The sequence below is a fragment of the Mastomys coucha genome, unplaced genomic scaffold (assembly GCF_008632895.1).
Source record: "Mastomys coucha isolate ucsf_1 unplaced genomic scaffold, UCSF_Mcou_1 pScaffold21, whole genome shotgun sequence".
Taxonomy (NCBI): Eukaryota; Metazoa; Chordata; class Mammalia; order Rodentia; family Muridae; genus Mastomys; species Mastomys coucha.
The window spans coordinates 120,483,272-120,501,330 of record NW_022196904.1 but is presented as its reverse complement, the minus strand read 5'-3'; the positions used below and the strand labels follow the sequence as shown (position 1 = coordinate 120,501,330).

At 39.7% G+C, this 18,059-nt stretch overlaps 1 protein-coding gene across 2 annotated transcripts in view; it reads right to left on the bottom strand.

The window, feature by feature from the left end:
* Positions 1-18,059, bottom strand: part of Acadsb (acyl-CoA dehydrogenase short/branched chain) — a 43,693-nt gene that overhangs the window by 11,722 nt on the left and 13,912 nt on the right. For both annotated transcript variants that reach the window (XM_031388579.1, XM_031388580.1), the window contains 5 exons: positions 8,337-8,496; positions 6,783-6,883; positions 4,295-4,501; positions 2,923-3,093; positions 1,228-1,353 (listed from right to left, as the gene is read on the bottom strand). In XM_031388579.1, coding sequence (XP_031244439.1) covers positions 1,228-1,353; positions 2,923-3,093; positions 4,295-4,501; positions 6,783-6,883; positions 8,337-8,496 — 765 coding nt within the window. The remainder of the gene's footprint in view (positions 1-1,227; positions 1,354-2,922; positions 3,094-4,294; positions 4,502-6,782; positions 6,884-8,336; positions 8,497-18,059) is intronic.

Genomic DNA, 18,059 nt, shown 5'->3' with positions numbered 1-18,059 from the left:
TTGTTTTTGTTGTTTTTGTTTGTTTCTTTGTTTTTTTGGAGGGGAAACTGGGAATGGAGAAATTTACAGGTAAATAAAGAAAATATTTAAAAACAAAACAAAACAAAACAAAAAAACCAAGAGTAATAAACTGCTTTTCTTTTGAGATGATTCATTTTTAGAAAAGTCTAGTGAGGTGTGTGTGTATGCACATGTGTGAGTGTGCACTCTCCCATCCATTAAGTAGGAGAGAAGAAAGGTAAAAGCTATATATTACAAGCTATATTTCCTTATAATACAGAAAGTTAATAGTAGAAATGGAGAGATGGCTCAGTGGCTGAAAGAATTTGCTGCTCTTCCAAGGATCCAGGTTCTCTTCCCAGCATGCAGAGAGCTACTCACAATCATCTGTGATTCCAGTTGCAGGGGTCCTACACTCTTTTCTGGTCTCCAAGGGCACTAGGCACATATATGGTTCATACACACACACACATACACACCCCACACACATGCAAAACAACACTCACATACTACAGCAAAATATCCTCAATAATCAATACTTGGAACAAATCAATACTAGGAACAAAAGAAAATACTTTCGTTAGGAGGGAGAGAAGGAGGAATGGTCGGGGTGAGGGCAAGTAGGAAGAAGGAAGGAGTGAGGCCCAAAGATATCTGTAACGATATCTCAGTACCTCCAGACACGGCTGCCCACAAAGATCCAGGAGCAGTAGAACATCTGTGCCCAAGCCAGGCTCCAGCATCCTGAGGAAGAGCTTGTCTTGTGGAGTGTAGCTTGGCTGCTTTCCTCTCTTACTGAACAACATCTCCATCTTGTGGCCGTTGGTGTACCGACCTCAGAATTCCTTCTCCCAACAGAGTTAGGTTCACAAATGCCAAGCTTATAAGTATGTTTCAGAAGTATGTAAATTGTAAATAATGATGATGATGATGGTGATGATGATGATGATGATGATAATAATAATAAGTTAATTTCTGGCATTTGCTCTCTGGGTCAGAGGTTGGACAAACAAGTTTTCCACAGTAAGGAATTGAGAAAAGGGCCTTAACTCTTGTGAAAAATGTTCTTGGTGAGGGCTTACTTGCTGACTAGCTCCACCAAGAACTCTTCCGTGCACACTTAATTAACATCATTTGCTGTTTTGGCCATCCTCTTGTATATTACCTATGGTTCTATATAAGCCTGATTTCTCATTAATCTTTTACAGAATATTCAAGAATACCTACCTTGACATTTTCAAATGTTAGTTGACAGGTGGAAGAAGCTCTGATCCCCATTTTGTTTTCTCGTTTCCCTATCTGAAAACCTTCTGTGTCTCGGTCTACTAAGAAGCAGGTGATGCCTCTGTATCCCTAAAAAAAAAAAAAAAGTAGACTGTGATCATCACTTAGGCTTTACAAATCCCTGTTTATAAAGAGTTCAAAGTAAGAAAGCTAAGGGGTTACAGAGATGGCTCAGCAGTTAAGTGTACTTACTGCTCTTCTAGAGGACCAGAGTTTGGTTCCCAGCACTGTGGCTCACAACTAACTGTCTGTAACTCTAGTTTCATGGGATTTAGCCCCCTCTTCTGGCTTTCATGAGCATCAGACATGCATGTGGTTCACAAACATACTTGCAGGCAAACTACTCACATAAAATAAAAATAAAAACCATAAATAGTGAAAAGAAAGTTACAGGGCTGGCCAGATGCCTCAGCTGCTAAAGTGCTGCTTTGCAAACCTGAGGGTGCCTGTTTGATCCTAAGTACCTGCTCGAAGAGCTGAGCATGGTGGCATGCGCTCGTGATATCTACCAGTGCTAGGGAGGCAGAGGCAGGTGAAGCCTTGGGGCTTGCTGCCCAGTCAGGCAAACACAGGTAAATATTATCAGTGAGGCCCTGGTACCAGTGAGTGACTTTGCCTCAGAAAGAGCTGGGGGGCTTGAGAGAGGAATCACTAGTTAAGAGCAAATACTGCTCTTGCAGAAGACTCAAGTTTAGCTTACCATACCACTGTGAGTGGCTCACAATCACCAGTAACTTCAGTGGCAGCAGATCTGATATCTTTTGGCCTCCATGGGCACCTTGAACCCAGTGTACATACCCTTACACAAACAAATACGTATATACATAGCTAATATTTAATTTAAAAATATCAATCTTTAAAACAAAAGTGGCCATTTCCTGAGAAGCAGTGCCTGAGGTTGACTTCTGGCTTTCTCACAGATGTATCCTTATGGACAATAAACACCAAAGGACTCTGAATTACAACATGGGCATTACAGAACCAGAATAACTGGGGAACATTAGTTACTAAACAAGAGCCTTATGCCAGGCACGGTGGTGCAGCCTCTAAGTGCACTTCAGCACTTGGGAAGCTGAGGCAGGTGGATGTCAGTGAGTCTGAGGCCAGCCTGCTCTACATAGAGAGTTCTTGGGCAGCCAACACCACCTAGAGAGGGACCTTCCTACTTCTTGTACTTTTCCACACCCCACAGTGAGTGTTGAAATTATTTTTATAAGTATGTGATCATGAGAGCCCCATGCTTTAAATTCAATATTCAGAAAAGGAAATAAAACATACTTACCATTTTGCTGTATGATTTTCTTCTATCTGAATAAAATACTCTTAAATCTTTTTTAATATTCTTAAAAGTAATGTATTTTACAAGTACTAAATCCTTCATTATTATATAGAAAAATTAAAGCTCTACACAATTAAAGCCTAGGGAATTAGAAAAAAAAGTAATAAATGGTCCTCTGTGTAATTAATAACTATGTCAACAAGTTATTTTAGATGAATGAGTGAAAAAAGATCATTTTACTCTCACAGAGTGAGGAGCTTAAAACTAGCCCTAAAAAGGAAATGAAAGAAGAAAGAGAAAAAAAGAAAAAAGAAAAAAAGGTGGGAAGAGGGAGGAAAAAAAGTTTTCTTTATACTTACAGAAGTGGGGTCCACATTTGCGAAAACCAGGAAGAGTTCTGCGTGCTCTGCATTGCTAATCCACATCTTTGACCCATTGATAATATAGTAATTTCCACTTTTATCAGCTCTTGTTTTCATAGCGAAGGAGTCACTACCCGCTTCGGCTTCAGAGAGGCAAAAGCTCCCTAACTAGAGATGTGAGAAAAAAGTATTGTGTTTTTCCTTTATATTAACAAGTCATAGGGGAAAAATGGACATTTGTGGGGTTTTTTTTCTCTCTCTCTATGACAGAGTTCCTCTGTGTAGAGGTGACAGCTCTAGAAACTCACTCTATAGATCAGGCTAGCCTTGAACTCAAAAATCCGCTTGCATCTGACTACCAATTGCTGGGATTAAAGGTGTATGCAGCCACTGCCCAGCTTTTAAACATGGACATTTGTAAGTCAAATCTTTAGTTATGAAGAAAAAATCTATATTTGCGCTGGGCATGGTGGAAGCAAAGGCAGGCGAGGCCAGCCTGGTCTACATTGTGAGTTCAGACCAGCCAAGGGTATGTACTGAGATCCTGCATTTTAAAAAAGTTTATATTTATATAATAGAATTGTGATTATTACTTTCTCAAAAGCACCCTTACTGTTCACCTAAGGTAAAATGCAGATTTAGGAATGCATGTTTACCTTGTAGCATTTCCTAGTTTACCTTCATTAAGACTTTCCATGGCACAGGAAGCTTGTTGCAAGCTTGAAGCCAGAAAAACAAACAAACAAAAAAACCCACATGCTTAAATGTATTTAATTCTAGTAGAAAGTGATCTCAGCAAAGGTACTGGAAAATGAATTGTGATAAAAGTACTGTTGTTTTGCTGGGCTGTGGAGGCGCACACCTTTAATCCTGGTGCTTGGAAGGCAGAGGCAGACAGAGCTCTGAGTTCAAGGCCAGTCTGGTCCACAGATCGAGTTCCAGGACAGCCAGTAACCCTGACTCAAAACAAACAAACAAAACACAAAACAAAATAGTGCTGGGTTTTTGTGTTAGTTTGTAGCCAGGATCTCACTATACATCCCAGGCTGGCCTGGAAGGTGCTATGTAGCCTAGTCTGGTCTCAAATGAGCAGTTTTCCTGTCTCAGCCTCTGACCACTAGAATTACAAGTATGCACTACCATGCCTGGCTAAAATTAATTGTCTGATGATTATTTCCTAAGTTTCCACATGACAAATGAGAAGTAGAGTGTGTTTTTCTGGTAGCAGTAATTTATTGAGCATTGCTTGGTTGATGGATGGTGCTGCATTGTGGTCTCGGATAATTAAAGTCAATATTGCAGTTACTGTTCTCCCAAAAACACTGGTACCTTAGACCCAATCCATTTTCAACAACTCATTTCAACTTACTTTTTCTGTAACCAGCTTTGGCAAATAGGTGGCCTTCTGTTCTTCTGTACCGTGTTTTCTAAAGAGGTTGTTAATGATTGTGTTCTGGATGTCACACAGGAGAGCCACAGATGCATCCACTTTAGCTAGTTCCTCTATCACTAGGACAGAGCAGAAAAAGGAAGCTTCTGTCCCTCCATATTTTGCTTCCACTTCAATGCCCATCAGCTAAAGCAAAGGCAGATAAGGAAAGATGAGACAGGGAAGGAAAGCTATACCAGGAGACTGTAAACTATAAAAAATAAACTGTGAGCACATGTTTGACCTGGGACCCCTTATGATAGGCAAGCACTTTACTACCACCCAAGCTATAGCCACAGCCCACCATATATACATTCTGAATTTTAAAATTTTATTTATATTTTAAGTTGATATAGCTATTTTGCTATAAATAATAGTCTATAAAAACTCTAGGTTTTTTGGTTGCTTGTTTCCATTTCCTTTTTTTTTCTTTTCTTGAAAAAGGATGAATTTATGTTAGGTTTTTTTTTCCACTTTGGGTCTCAGATAACAAAGAAAGATACAAAATGCTTTGTAGCATCAATGAATGGAATAAAAAAAAATCTAAGTATGCTCTGATAGCCTTTCTTATTAAGAAAGCACGAGCTGTTTTGGTATTTCAATACTGGCCCCTCTATACCTATTTGATGTAATAAGTGAATGCCTGAGAGTAACCAGCTCCCAGAGAACATGTCTACAGCTTTAGCTGGCACAGAGTCTTCTAAGGTCCCTTTTGACAGGACCTTTTCAGCAGAGGTAATGACTGCGCAAGCATCTATTGGGAGCCATTTTAAAAAACTCCAAGATGGTTAGCAGACCACACCTGGTAGTGTTTGAGTGACAAGCCCAGCAAGTCACAGATGCTGACACACAACACTAAATGTTGGCTATTTGATTTCAATGTCTAAGTCTGGCACATGAAATGTCCTCAGTACTGCTCCGTGTTTAACTCTCCTTATTTTATGAAAGGAACATGACATATACCAGTGGTGCAAGACCCACGTCTAGTAGCAGAAAGGGTAAAGTTCCTTTTCTCTCTAGGCTCTCCTAGAACAGCACTGCTGATTTAGGGCTATGGCTATATTTCAGGGTGAGGATGTAGCTGACAGAAAGGCAGAGACACGAAGGCTGAGAACTGCAATGGAGTGGGAGGGGAGGAGAAGTGATGGTGTTTTCCGAGTTTGAGCAATTGTTAGCAATACTGCTCCTCGATAAAGGTCACAGCGCTTTTTAATTGGAAATATGTGGCAGGTAACTAACACAGGGACTGGAGAGTTACGAGGCAGCTGAGCTACTATAAGCAAGAGCAGTTTCTGTAGGTGGACAGTGAGTGCACATGGCCCTGAATGCAAGTCCTACCCCAGGAGAACAGTTTTCAAGCCTTTCAAGCTGTCAAAGGATTCCCACAGAAGCATGACAGGGGTATGGGGTCTGTCCAGGATGACAGCAGAACTGGGGTGGGAAAGGAACCACTGGGTCTTTGTCTAACATACTAGGTGTCTGTATGGCCCCATATGTCTCTACATGGGATTCCATTTCCTAAGTATTTCACTGATAACAAAAAATTAGAAAGACCATCAAAAACTGGTCACATTAAAACCAGAAGAAATGAAATTATATGGCGTAGTGCCAAAAGTTATTTTTCAATAAGACAAGATTTAAGAAGGTGGTGCTGAGTATATACTTAGTATCAAAAACAAACAAATAAACAAAACTCTTTGGGCCTAAAGACAAGGGAGACACCAGGAATTAGCATGGGGATTTTTAAAGACTCTCCTTTGAGTTCCCACACTGACAACACCCTACTCATAGCCAGATTAATTCTACTTTAATCTCTTCTACATATCATACAGGGTGACAGGAGCCATGTGACAAAGACTGTGTGAATCACAAAGCTGGAAATCTGCTATCAGCTCTGCTTTAAGACAGACACATACACAAGAATCCACACAGTGTCTATGACCTGTAATGTTTGATGGAGCTAGTCAGTTCTTAGATGAGCTCCCCTGTGTGCTGTAGGATGTTCAGTCTGTAGTGGCCCATGCTTCTTCCCACTAGATGCTAGTGGTCTTCTCCTTTAAAAGCACTGCCAATTTAAAATGTCAATCCAGTTAAAAATCTTTGGACTAGGAATGAGGAATTCGTGAAGATTATTATAATCTCTCAATTGAAAAGTTTGCATAGATTTTAATATACATGATGTATTTAAAAGTAGCTGGCTAACACAAAATGGACCTTTTGTTTTGTTTGGGTGTTTTTGTCTTGTTTGCTTTGCTTTTTTTTTTTTTTTTGAGAAAGAGAGAGAGACAGAGAGAGAAAATGAAATTGGGTAGGTAGAGAGGTGGGGGAAGACAGGAGAGGGGTAGGGGAGGGAAAAGAACATAATAAAATATATCGTGTAAAAATTTAAATAACAAAAAATTTGAAAGTAGAATTAAAAAATAAATACCCCTTGTTGGAATAATCCTTGTATCACTGATTTCTCCATTTTTGAATTTTCATCCATAGATGAAACCAAAGGAGCAATTTGTTCCTGTGCAAATTTTTTGACTGTGGGAAAAAGAATTACTGATAAGTTTATGTTTAGATAGAGTGGATATTTTTATGTTAAGAAAGAAATAGTTCATTAACAGTTTGCTGATAAACTTTTTTAATCAATAATTTATACATGACTATATTTAGTTTTTCAAGATACAAATTACAACTTCCTTCTATAAATACAGAAAGGCAATCCCCTAACCTACTTTGAAGCAAAAATGTAAATACTATGGAAAGCATAACATGAAAAATGAAAGCCCTATTCCCCAAAGATAACTGATTTTAAACTTACATGCTCCTTATGAAAGCTTCACTTTAAAGACTTCTGCATGTCTCTGTCCAGACGCTCTATCAGTTTACTTTTATTACACAAACCAACACAAAGCACACATTCAACCTTCTCTCTGCGTCCTTCCTCCCCATCTTATTCTTTTTGCTATTTTATTTATTTATTTTATGTGTATGAGTACACTGTAGCTGTACAGATGGCTGTGAGCTATCATGTGTGGCTGCTGGGAACTGAACTCAGGACCTCTGCCGGGGGCTCCCACCCCCTTCCCGCTCGCTCTGCCCCGCTTGCTCCAGTGTAATTCACTGTAGCTGTCTTCAGACGCACCAGAAGAGGGCGTCAGATCTCATTATGGGTGGTTGTGAGTCACCATGTGGTTGCTGGGATCCAAACTCAGGACCTTCAGAAGAGCAGTCAGTGCTCTTACCTGCTGAGCCATCTCACCAGCCCCCTTTTTGCTATTTTTTTGAGACAGAATTACACTGTGTAGCCCTGGTTGGCCTGGAACTTACTATGAGATCAGGCTAGCCTTAGCTCACAAAGATCTACTTGCTTCTGGCTTTGGAGTTCTGAGATTAAAGGCATACACCACTATGCCAGATGCCTGCTGTCTCCCTACCTACACCTTATATTTCTACACCAGCACATCCCATCTAACGTGGACCTTTTAATAGCTGTACGACCACACCCAGGAAGGTTTCTCCACCTCGGTCCTAAGAACATTCTGGGCAGATAAGCCTTTGTTTCAGAGATGCTTTCCCTGTGCACTGTAGGATGGTTAGTGTCATGTCCTTACTCCAGGGCTACAGAAGAGACTGGTAATGAAGCAGCGTCTGAGAAGAGCTGGAGAATCAGGGAACAGAGATGGGGAAGCCTTAACCTGTAACCTAGCCTTTTATTCTGCTCTTGTTTTTATATTATTTTCCAAAATATGTGAAAAGTCCCATTTATATGACTCTAAATCCCCACTACTTTGGAGGCTGAGGTAAGGTTACTTGAACCCAGGGGGTTGAGATCACAATGGCCAACACAGCAACATCCTGCTTCAAAACTAAACAAATAGCCTCAAGCCCCCAAACAGAGCAAGCACTGCAGAGATGAGCATATCTTCCAGGCTGATTTGTGTTGTTTCCCATGATGAGAGGGGCAAAAGAATGAAGTTGAAGGTTTACTTACCTGCCTTCTTCATCATAATTTCCTCATCAGTAAATGTCTGTAGAGGTGCAAAGGCTAGTGCATTATTTGCTATACTGGGTAGAGCTTCCGGCTGTGAGGATTTGAGGACATGAGGAGGAATTTTCCAAGAAGACAAGCAAGTTGGGAAGTTTCTTCTCAGCTTCAGGAACAGACCCGATTCAAGAAGACACATCCATAGAAGAAAGCAATTTGAACATTAGTTTCCTTGGGAACAACTCTATCCCCCATTCTTATTTATTTATATGTGTGTGTGTCTACATCTGTGTGAGTTTATTTATACCACATGTGTGCCTGTGCCAGTGGAAATGGGGATTGGGTCCCTGGAACTGGAGATTTAGATGGTTGTGAGCCATGGGAACCAAACCTGGGTCCTCTGCAAGAACAGGCCACATCACTTATTCTTATAGCCTATACCCATATTCTAAAATAAGAGAGCTTAATTTAGTACATTTTAAAATTCACTTCTTTTGTTGTTTTGTTTTTCTGAGACATGGTTTCTCTGTGTAATAGACCTGGCTGTCCTGGGCTCACTTTGTAGACCAGGCTGGCCTCAAACTCACAGAGATCCACTTGCTTCTGCCTCCCAAGCACTGGGATTAAAGGTGTGTGTGTCATCATGCCCGACAAAATTCATTGTCTTTTAAACACAGTGAAAAGTCATTGAATATTGTATGGTATTCCATTATTTAGCAATGAGCTACTGTAAATAAATCAACCCTCTAATTAAAAATTTATTTTTATTCTTTTTAATTCTGTGTATGTGTGTGGTCTGTATATAGGTATGTGCACATGAGGGCCACACAGGCCAGAGGTGTCAGATACCCCTGGAGCTGGTGTTACAGACAGTTGTGAGCCAGCTGATATGGGTGGTAGCAATTGAATTTGGGTCCTCTGAAAAAGGAAAGCAGTACGCTCTCTCCTCTCTTCCACTCTCCAGGGTCTTAATATATAGTTCAAGCTGTCCTGGAACTCTAGGCAGATCAGGCTGGCCTCAAAACTCAGAGATGCCCTACCTCTGCTTCCTGGGATTAGAAATGTATGTCCCTACACCCATCTTCTAGTGCATGTCCTTAACATTAAGCCATATCTCCAGGCCCAGTTACAAGGAGACAAGTTTTTACACTAAACTCATTCTCTAAATACATTTCTCTTTTCATTAACTTCTTGGATGGGAATACAAGACTCCAATTGTCTATTACTAACCACTGACAAGAAAGGAGACATAAGGATTAAGGAAACAAGCTTTGGAGTTTAAAGGAACTAGGCTTAAACCCTAATATTGGATATATAATAGCTATGTCATTTTGGCAAGTGATTTCACTGTTTTTTGGAGGATGTGGTGGTTTGAATAAGAATGGTTCCCCCCTCCCCATAAACTCATATATTTGAATGCTTAGTCACCAGACAGTGGAGCTTATTGGAAGGATTGGGAGGTGAGGAAGTGTGGCACTGGGGGATGGACTTTGAGGTTTCAAAGAGAACCCAGGCTCTCCCTTTCTGCTTGCAGATCAAGATGTGGCTCTCAGCTGCTTCTCCAACCTTCTCCTGTCTCCCTGCCTGCCTACCTTCCTGCCACTATGTTCCCTGCCATGATGACAATGGACTAATAAGCCTCTGAAACTGTATGCAAACTCTCAATTCAATGGTTTCTTTTATAAGAGTTGTCTTGGTCATGGTGTCGCTTCACAACAACAGAACAGTGACTAAGCCAGAGGGGTATAGGTGATTTTTTAAATCCCTCACAGTCTTAGTTTCTATACCTATAAAATGCAGGTAATTTCTTGGAGTCTTGTGAGAATTAATAAAACAATCTATATATAAAAGATTTATCACAGTATGACCATTTAGCAGGAGCTTAATAAATATTTGTGACTATTTTTACTTAAATGACTTTGACAATATTTGTGACTATTTCTACTTATGAATTGTGACAAGAACACTAGGCTAGGAGAAAGGATGGGGAAACACATTATTTCCCTCTTGATGAGACAGACAAGAAAAAGTAAAGAGAACAGAAAAGGAGAAGTGTAAAGGACTACAGACAGGAAGGCATGATGCTAATAGCTGAAGGGAGGCAAGTGGTACCAGCTGCTTCAAGGAGTGAAGAAAGGATGGGGAGAAGCAGAAATATGGAAGCAGAAGAGAAATAAATACAAGGGCAATTTTGCTCAGTGCTGATGATGGAGTCTTAGATTGTGCCCTCGATATATAGTCCAAAGAATGAAAGAATGAGCCAACTACCTCCATAAACTGCCTGTGAAACTTGCCTATCCATTTCAAAGCCTGCAATACACTGGCCTACATTTCTCATTTCTAGGGGAGGTTATTTACTTCACTAAGCTCACTACAGAATTCTTTCTGTCTCTTAGTCAATATATCACCTTTGTACCTACGTTGATCTTTAAAGGGAAGCCCACTGCTGAGAAACTTAAGAAGCCAGTGGGTCTTGCAATAATACCTATGTTTCCTGCTGACACAAGTGTAAGCCCCTTAGTCTCAATATTGCCACTGACAAAGCACATGCCAGTTCAACTCACAACAATTACTTCAGATTCAGAGGAGATAACACAGGCAAATGAAGTTTTAGAAAATTCAAAATGGTACACAATTATAGGGTAGGTTACTGAAGATACTAATCACAAAATATGATGACGAAATGCTAGGAATGGATTCCATTTCTAGCCAAAGTGTCATAAGAGATTACTTATGCCTCTTGGTAGATAATACAAAAGGAAAGGAAAGCTTTCCTCCCCTGCCTGTAACTGTATACCCAGGATTTCACTGTTGATTTTTCTAATGCTCCTGTGCTTTGGCACTGACCACAGTCATTGCAGTTTTGATATCCACTCTATCAAAATGATTTTCTGCAGTTATAACCCATTGTACCATATCATCACATTTTTTTTTTTTTTTTGTACAGAGCAGCAATTGTTACTTGAATGAGATAATGGTTATTTATGCCTTGCCAAATCCTTTCCTTAGTTTCCATATGATCTGTTTCTACTCAGCTGGCCAGAGAGTTCTCATGTACTATGGATAGAAGGATCAAGTCCATGAACTTGGGGAGGGTTGGAGAATTACGTATTTATTTCATTAACCTCTAGCAAAAATACAGCATTAAAAATTATAAACATGGGCAACATATTTTGGTAGTATGAGCAATGTGACTCTGCTAAAAGAAATCAGAGCCATTTTCATATCACATTGATTTAGTGCTAGCATCTTGAAATATATTTTTGTTCATCACTATGGAAAAATTACAGTGGCTATTAGAATGACTGCCAAGCTGTATTTAAAAAGCACACACTGCTCAATCACATTAAGACATTTTATAACTGTTTCATTATAATTGATTTCCTTTATAACGCTGTATCTTTTATTTTATGCATTTTAAACATTTGGAGGAAAGGTCTATAAACTTTTACTATACTGCTGCATATGCTGCACTCAAAGTGCTGAAAAGTTAAGAATGCTTGACTGTGGAATGTTCTGGCAAATCTATTGCTATTCTTGTTACATTTAGCCACTGTGTTAGTAGGACTGCCTTACCACCATGATTTGGCATAATGAAGTGTTATTTTAAATGTTCCTAGAGTGTTTCCTATCTAACTGCATTTACAGCCCAGGAAAGGCAAGGAACACACTACAGAAGTCATGCTGTCTTGCAAAGACTCAGTCAGACTTGCAAAAGGAGAAATTTCAATAGGAGCAGTTGCACTTCTCTGTAGCCATTGTTTTTCTGCCCTACTTGCCTTCTTGGCTCCTTCGTCTGAGAGGGATGCAGAGGTGTGTGTTCTAGCTGCTGCTGCACGGCATGGGGAGAGTCTACTTTGCCTGCTGCTGCAGTGAACACTCTTTCCCTTTCCTAAATGAAGGGTAATTTGGTTTTCCTCCTGAAACTGTTCTCTCAGCATCCCTTCCTAGGGTAAGGAGGAACTTCTCAAGAAAACTTGAGAATGCTGCAGGACTTGAGAATGTCATTCTTGGGGGAAGGACAAAGAAGGGTGACCATTTCTCTTAAGACTCAGGAAAGCTATCAAAGGCATCCTTTTTTACCCTTGACCCTTGTTATTCCCTACTGGACAACTGTCCTTATTTATTGATTATATTGGGTTTACATCACAAATATTGTTTCTACTCAAGACCTACCAAGAACTTAGGAGATTTCAGGCTAGAGGCTAACTCAAGTGACACTCTGGTCATGACCTCTTCTCACATCCACTCCCACACAACACTACTGTCCACTTGCTTTGATACTGCCTCGCTTAAGGTCTCTGTATCTGACCATAGTCGTAATTGCTGTCCCCAGCTTTTCTCATAAAATATGGCGTTCGAACATGTCACCAGATATTCAAGCTGATCAACAAACCTATTGTTTTCTTCTGGTCTCTCTACTGAGTTCACAACTCTCATTAACTAGCCCAGATCCCATTGTTGGTCTTTGAAAACATAGATTTTACAATACTGGAAACATTCTTACCAATATCTTCTACTAAAAGAACAAACAACACAACAAAACAAAAACATTTTATACCTCAAAGAATGTAGCTATCCTTTTCCTAGAACAAGGGCAACTTTCCTTCCTTTACAAACCTTTGTCTGGAATGCCTTATAGGAGATTTGTGAAAGCTAGTTTTCACTACTTCTCACCATATTTCCTTAAGTGGACATTTTCCAAATGCAAGGTATTAAAACTTAATAGCTATACAGTGGTATTAAGATGTGGGGTCCCTTAGAGGTGATAGGCCAAAAGGTGCCCCTCTTGCGAATGGAATTAAATCCATTTACTAGTCACTTTTCTCATTGTTACCAAATACCTGTCAAGAAGCAACAGAAAAGATTTGTTTTGTTTGGCTCACAGTTTGAAGGTACTTTGCACAACACTGGCAAAGACATGCTAGTAGGAGTGGCTTGTGGGTAAGTGACAGAATCATGAGACTGCATACATTTTGATGGCTCAGGAAGCAAGATATGGGACAGGAAGAAGGCAAGCCTACACACTTCAAGACTACCCTCAAAGACCCACCTCTTCCAATCAGGCTCCAACTCCCAAAATGATCTACAACCTCCCAAAATTTACCCAGCATTCCACTAATTTCCCTTGAGTCAGTCAGTCATGTGTGGTTAAAGCAGTCCTCAGCAAGGAAGCCCACACAGGCAATCTAACGTGCTGGTGTGTTGCTTTTGGACTAACCAGACGTTTATAAGAGAATAAACATCTAATCTTTAAAAACTACCCACTCTCTGGTACTCTGTCATAGCATTATAAGACAGACTAAGATGCCATATTTATAGGAAGACACAACAACTCTACTTCAGTCATAGGCACAAGTACACACATACAAATGATACAGTGAAGTCAGCAAAAGTAAAACATTTAAAACCCAGTTAAATATTAATGAAGGAATGGTTAAATTTTTGTGGTATATTGGTTGAATACAACTATTTCATGGCCATTAAGGCAAACCAGGCTTAAAAATACTGAGGAAAAATACAATTAGCAAAAATGTAAGTTCAGCATGACAGCATTTATGTATACTCATAAATGAATTATTATAATGTAAATATAAACCATGAATTAATCTGACAGCTGTATTTCTTTCCCTTGTGGTAGTCCCCAATAACTGCTCAGGGAAACCAAAAAAATTTTTTTAAAGACTTATTTATTTATTATATGTAAGCACACTGTAGCTGTCTTTCAGACACTCCAGAAGAAAGTATCAGATCTCATTATGGATGGTTGTGAGCCATCACGTGGTTGCTGGGATTTGAACTCATGACCTTCAGAAGAGCAGTCGATGCTCTTAACCACTGAGCCATCTCTCCAGCCCGGGAAACCAAGATTTATTTAAAACTGTACCACAGTAGCTGAGCAATTAAATTATCTATCTTTATCTTCAATGCTTACCTGGCTACTCTGAGCCCCCTCCTATGATACTTGCATATTATTATTGATCTGGCTCTTTGGGCTTTAGGTGTGTTCCCATGATCTCTCTGCTGACCCCTTCCTTATGGCTTCCTTATAGCTCCAAACCCTCCATTCTACTGATGTGAATATCCCTTCTCTGCCCTTTCTTCTTCCACTGGTTGGTAGACTTCCCACCCTATTCTGCCAAGCCACTGGGAGATCAGCATTTATTGATAAGGCAGAGAATAAATGGTAAAAAACTGTTTACACAAACCTGAGACAAGAGATTCTTGGTATAAACATTGCAAAACCATGTCTGGATTAAAACAAGATATGAGGGCAGAGAAATCAACATTTGAAGAACACGAGGGTAAACTTTATACAGCGTATAAAAGCATTATGCCTATATAAACTTTAAAGCACAGATGTGCTAAATATTTAAAGAAATGGGCTGAAGTAATATCTATCAACTCTGGAGTTACTATCTATGAAGACAGGACAGAAATGTGTGTGTGGGGGGGTTGATGTTTATTTCTTTGAAAATAAATCTTAGTAAAGGGTTTATGATAGTTTCAGTACTTTCTGCCCTTTTACTAAGAATTCTTGATAAGAATTTTAATATTTAAAATTTCTTTTCTAAAATTATATTTGTTTATATGTGCTTGTAGGATCCCACATCAGCCAGAAAAGGGAGTCAGATCCTTGAAGTTAAGGTGGCTGGGCCCTGGAACACAACTCTGGTCCTCTGCAGTAAGTCCTTTTAACTGCTGGGTTATCTCTCCATCACCTGCTGAAACTTCTTATATTTTTGGTTGTGAGCCTAGCCTTTAATGGCTAAGCCATCTCTCCAGCCCCTGCTGAAATTTCTTAATGTGATATAAAAGGCTAGAAGAAGGTTGTAGGTAACACATTCAGGATATCATTTGAGGACCATTTCTTGGATTTCTCAAAGTTATAGATAATTAAATAAAATAAACTGGTTTATTCTGGAAACATTTACTGACTTCCTTTCCTCTATCTGGCTCCTTTCTCCTGAAGGTCAGAAAGCAATGACTTACCTGGAGGATGCCTTATCTGATCTTACTTAAGACATTGCCTACTTGTCCTCAATATTGCCAAGACTGTATTACATAAGGATGACTAATAGCAGAACAAGACTAACATGACCCACAGCTTAGCTGTATCTCATCCCAAGCCATTGACTGTGCTTTGGTCCATTCAACTCTCCTAAAAATCTTTCTCAGTAACCTATCCCTCCCCTTTTATCTGCAGTTTTGCTTTCCACATGCCTGTGATCTGTGGTCTGAAAATACTAAATAGAAGAGTTGCAGAAATAAACCAAGTGCAGTTTTAAATTGTAAAACATACAGAGTACATAAGGAAGTCTCTCATTATCTTATTCTGTCCAGCTGGACAATCAATAATGGTGTAGACAGCCAGATTACCAAACAGACTATTGGCAGTATGGCAATCAGAGAATGATCTATAAATGCTGTACTTCTGGTTTTGAATGAGTGATTTATTAAGTATACAGTGAATAAAAGGTACCAGAATAAATAGTGAGTAGCAGATAAAGAGACAGATGGCAAAACATTATCAAACTGGGCACTCATATATCCAGTCAAGACACTGGAGTAGCCCAACTGAGAAAAGCAAACAAAAAGTGATGTCATGAACTCAGGTGGCTTAACAAACACCTAACAGACAGCCAAAGAATCCCTTTAAACAGTCAGATAGAATTCCAGATTGGGAGTCTTTGGTCAAGCAGAATATCCTCTGGGTAAGATTTCCAAGTAAAAGAACAAAGAACAAGCAGTGGATAGATAACATCAAATCAAGTGTTTACAAGCATCCATCAGAAATTAGCTGGGGAAGGTGGGACAGTCAGGGGAGTCCTCCCTAGAGACACTCTCCACCTTCTCTCCATGGATGAGCTTCTGCACCACTGGACTTCTTCCTATTCTCACTGTAAGCATGATTATATTATAGCATAATCAACAGTAGCCTGGAGAGAAAATGGCTTATCGTCTAGCTGCTCTCAAGGGCAGAGTGAGTTGACTTTGGGGCTGTTCTTCCCTCTCCCTGTTACAGACGTGGGGGGAGAAGATAACCTTGCTTCCACAGCCAGCCTCTCGGTGAGCACAAACAGCACATGACACTTCCCCATTAGAATGTGTATCACAACAGTGCTTGTGCTCAAATAACTTACTTCATTTAATAATGTTCCCAAAGGTTGAAAGAAGTCAGTCGGGCTGTTTGGATATGCCAGAGAAAGCAGTATTTCTTACCTTAATAAGGAAAGAAAAACAAAACCAAACATATGTTGAGACTGCTATGATCTAGAATAAAAAGAAATGACCCATGAAACTGTGCAGAAGTAAAAAGAACTTAATCGCTGCTTTACTGTAGCACCTCAAGCTACAAAAGCAGTAGGCACAGAGTGGCAAGTGTGTCAGGCACTCAGCATACAGGAAAGGAATTATAGGCTTTGGTCAAACCCAGTTTCAGGTGTCCAGTGAGCATTTTGGAAAACACACCTTGCAGATGAGGAAGACTATTTTACTCTTCTAAAATTTCAATCATCTCCCACTCGATTCTCTCCTGGGAAGAAGGGATAACTGAGGGCAATCCAAATTAGTCCTCTAGCTTCAAATATGCTTAGTTGACTATGAAACCATCACTCATTTTGGAGGTCCCGACAGCTTTGCTATAGAGGACACCTCTGACTGAGGTTATTCAATAGCCTGAGAGTGCTTTGGTTTTTTGTTTTTTTGCAAAAGCTGGTTTCTGTTCTTTGTCTTAACAGCAAGGTTAGCTACTCCTGGGAAAAAGAGTTGAAAAGACTTAGTAACTAGCAACTCACTCCTGATTTATAGAGGGAAGAACATTTGAAAACTTTCTGGTGGCGTCAATATGTGGATCATCTAACACAAAGCATGTAATTTGCTGCTCTGTTTTTTTAAACTAAAAGCAGACATATAGGACATGTTTGGTTTATAGGGAAAGACTGTATTTATCTAAACAAGGCTATCCAATTTATCTAAACAATGGCCCAAGAGACATATGCAGCCCAAAATGACTCTGAATGCAGCCCAATACCAAGGACTTACTTAAAACACTATGAGATTATCCGTGTGTGTGTGTGTGTGTGTGTGTGTGTGTGTGTGTGTGTGTGTGTGTGTGTACTTTAGGTTTATTTTCACTTTTAAGTTATGTGTAATGGGTGTAGGTATGTGCAAGTAAGCATAGGTGCCCCAAGAAGCAGAAGCATTAGATTCCCTGGAAATAGAAGTATAGGTGAAGACTTCTCACCAGAGACTATGAAAGCTAGAAGATCCTGGGCAGATGTCATACAGACCCTAAGAGAACACAAATGCCAGCCCAGACTACTATACCCAGCAAAACTCTCAATTACCATAGATGGAGAAACCAAAGTATTCCATGATGAAACCAAATCCACACAATATATTTCCACAAATCCAGTCCTTCAAAGGTTAATAAAATGGAAAACTCCAACACAAGGAGGGGAACTACATCTCTAAAAAAACAAAAGTGTAATCTTCCAACAAAACTAAAAGAAGATAGCCACATGAACAGAATGCTAACTCTAACAACAAAAAATAACAGGAAGCAACAATTACTTTTCCTTAATATCTATTAATATCAATAGACTCAATTCCCCAATAAAAAGACATAGACTATCAGTTTGGGTACGTAAACAGGACTCAGCATTTTGTTGCATACAGGAAACCCACCTCAGTGACAAAGACAGACACTACCTCAGAATAAAAGGC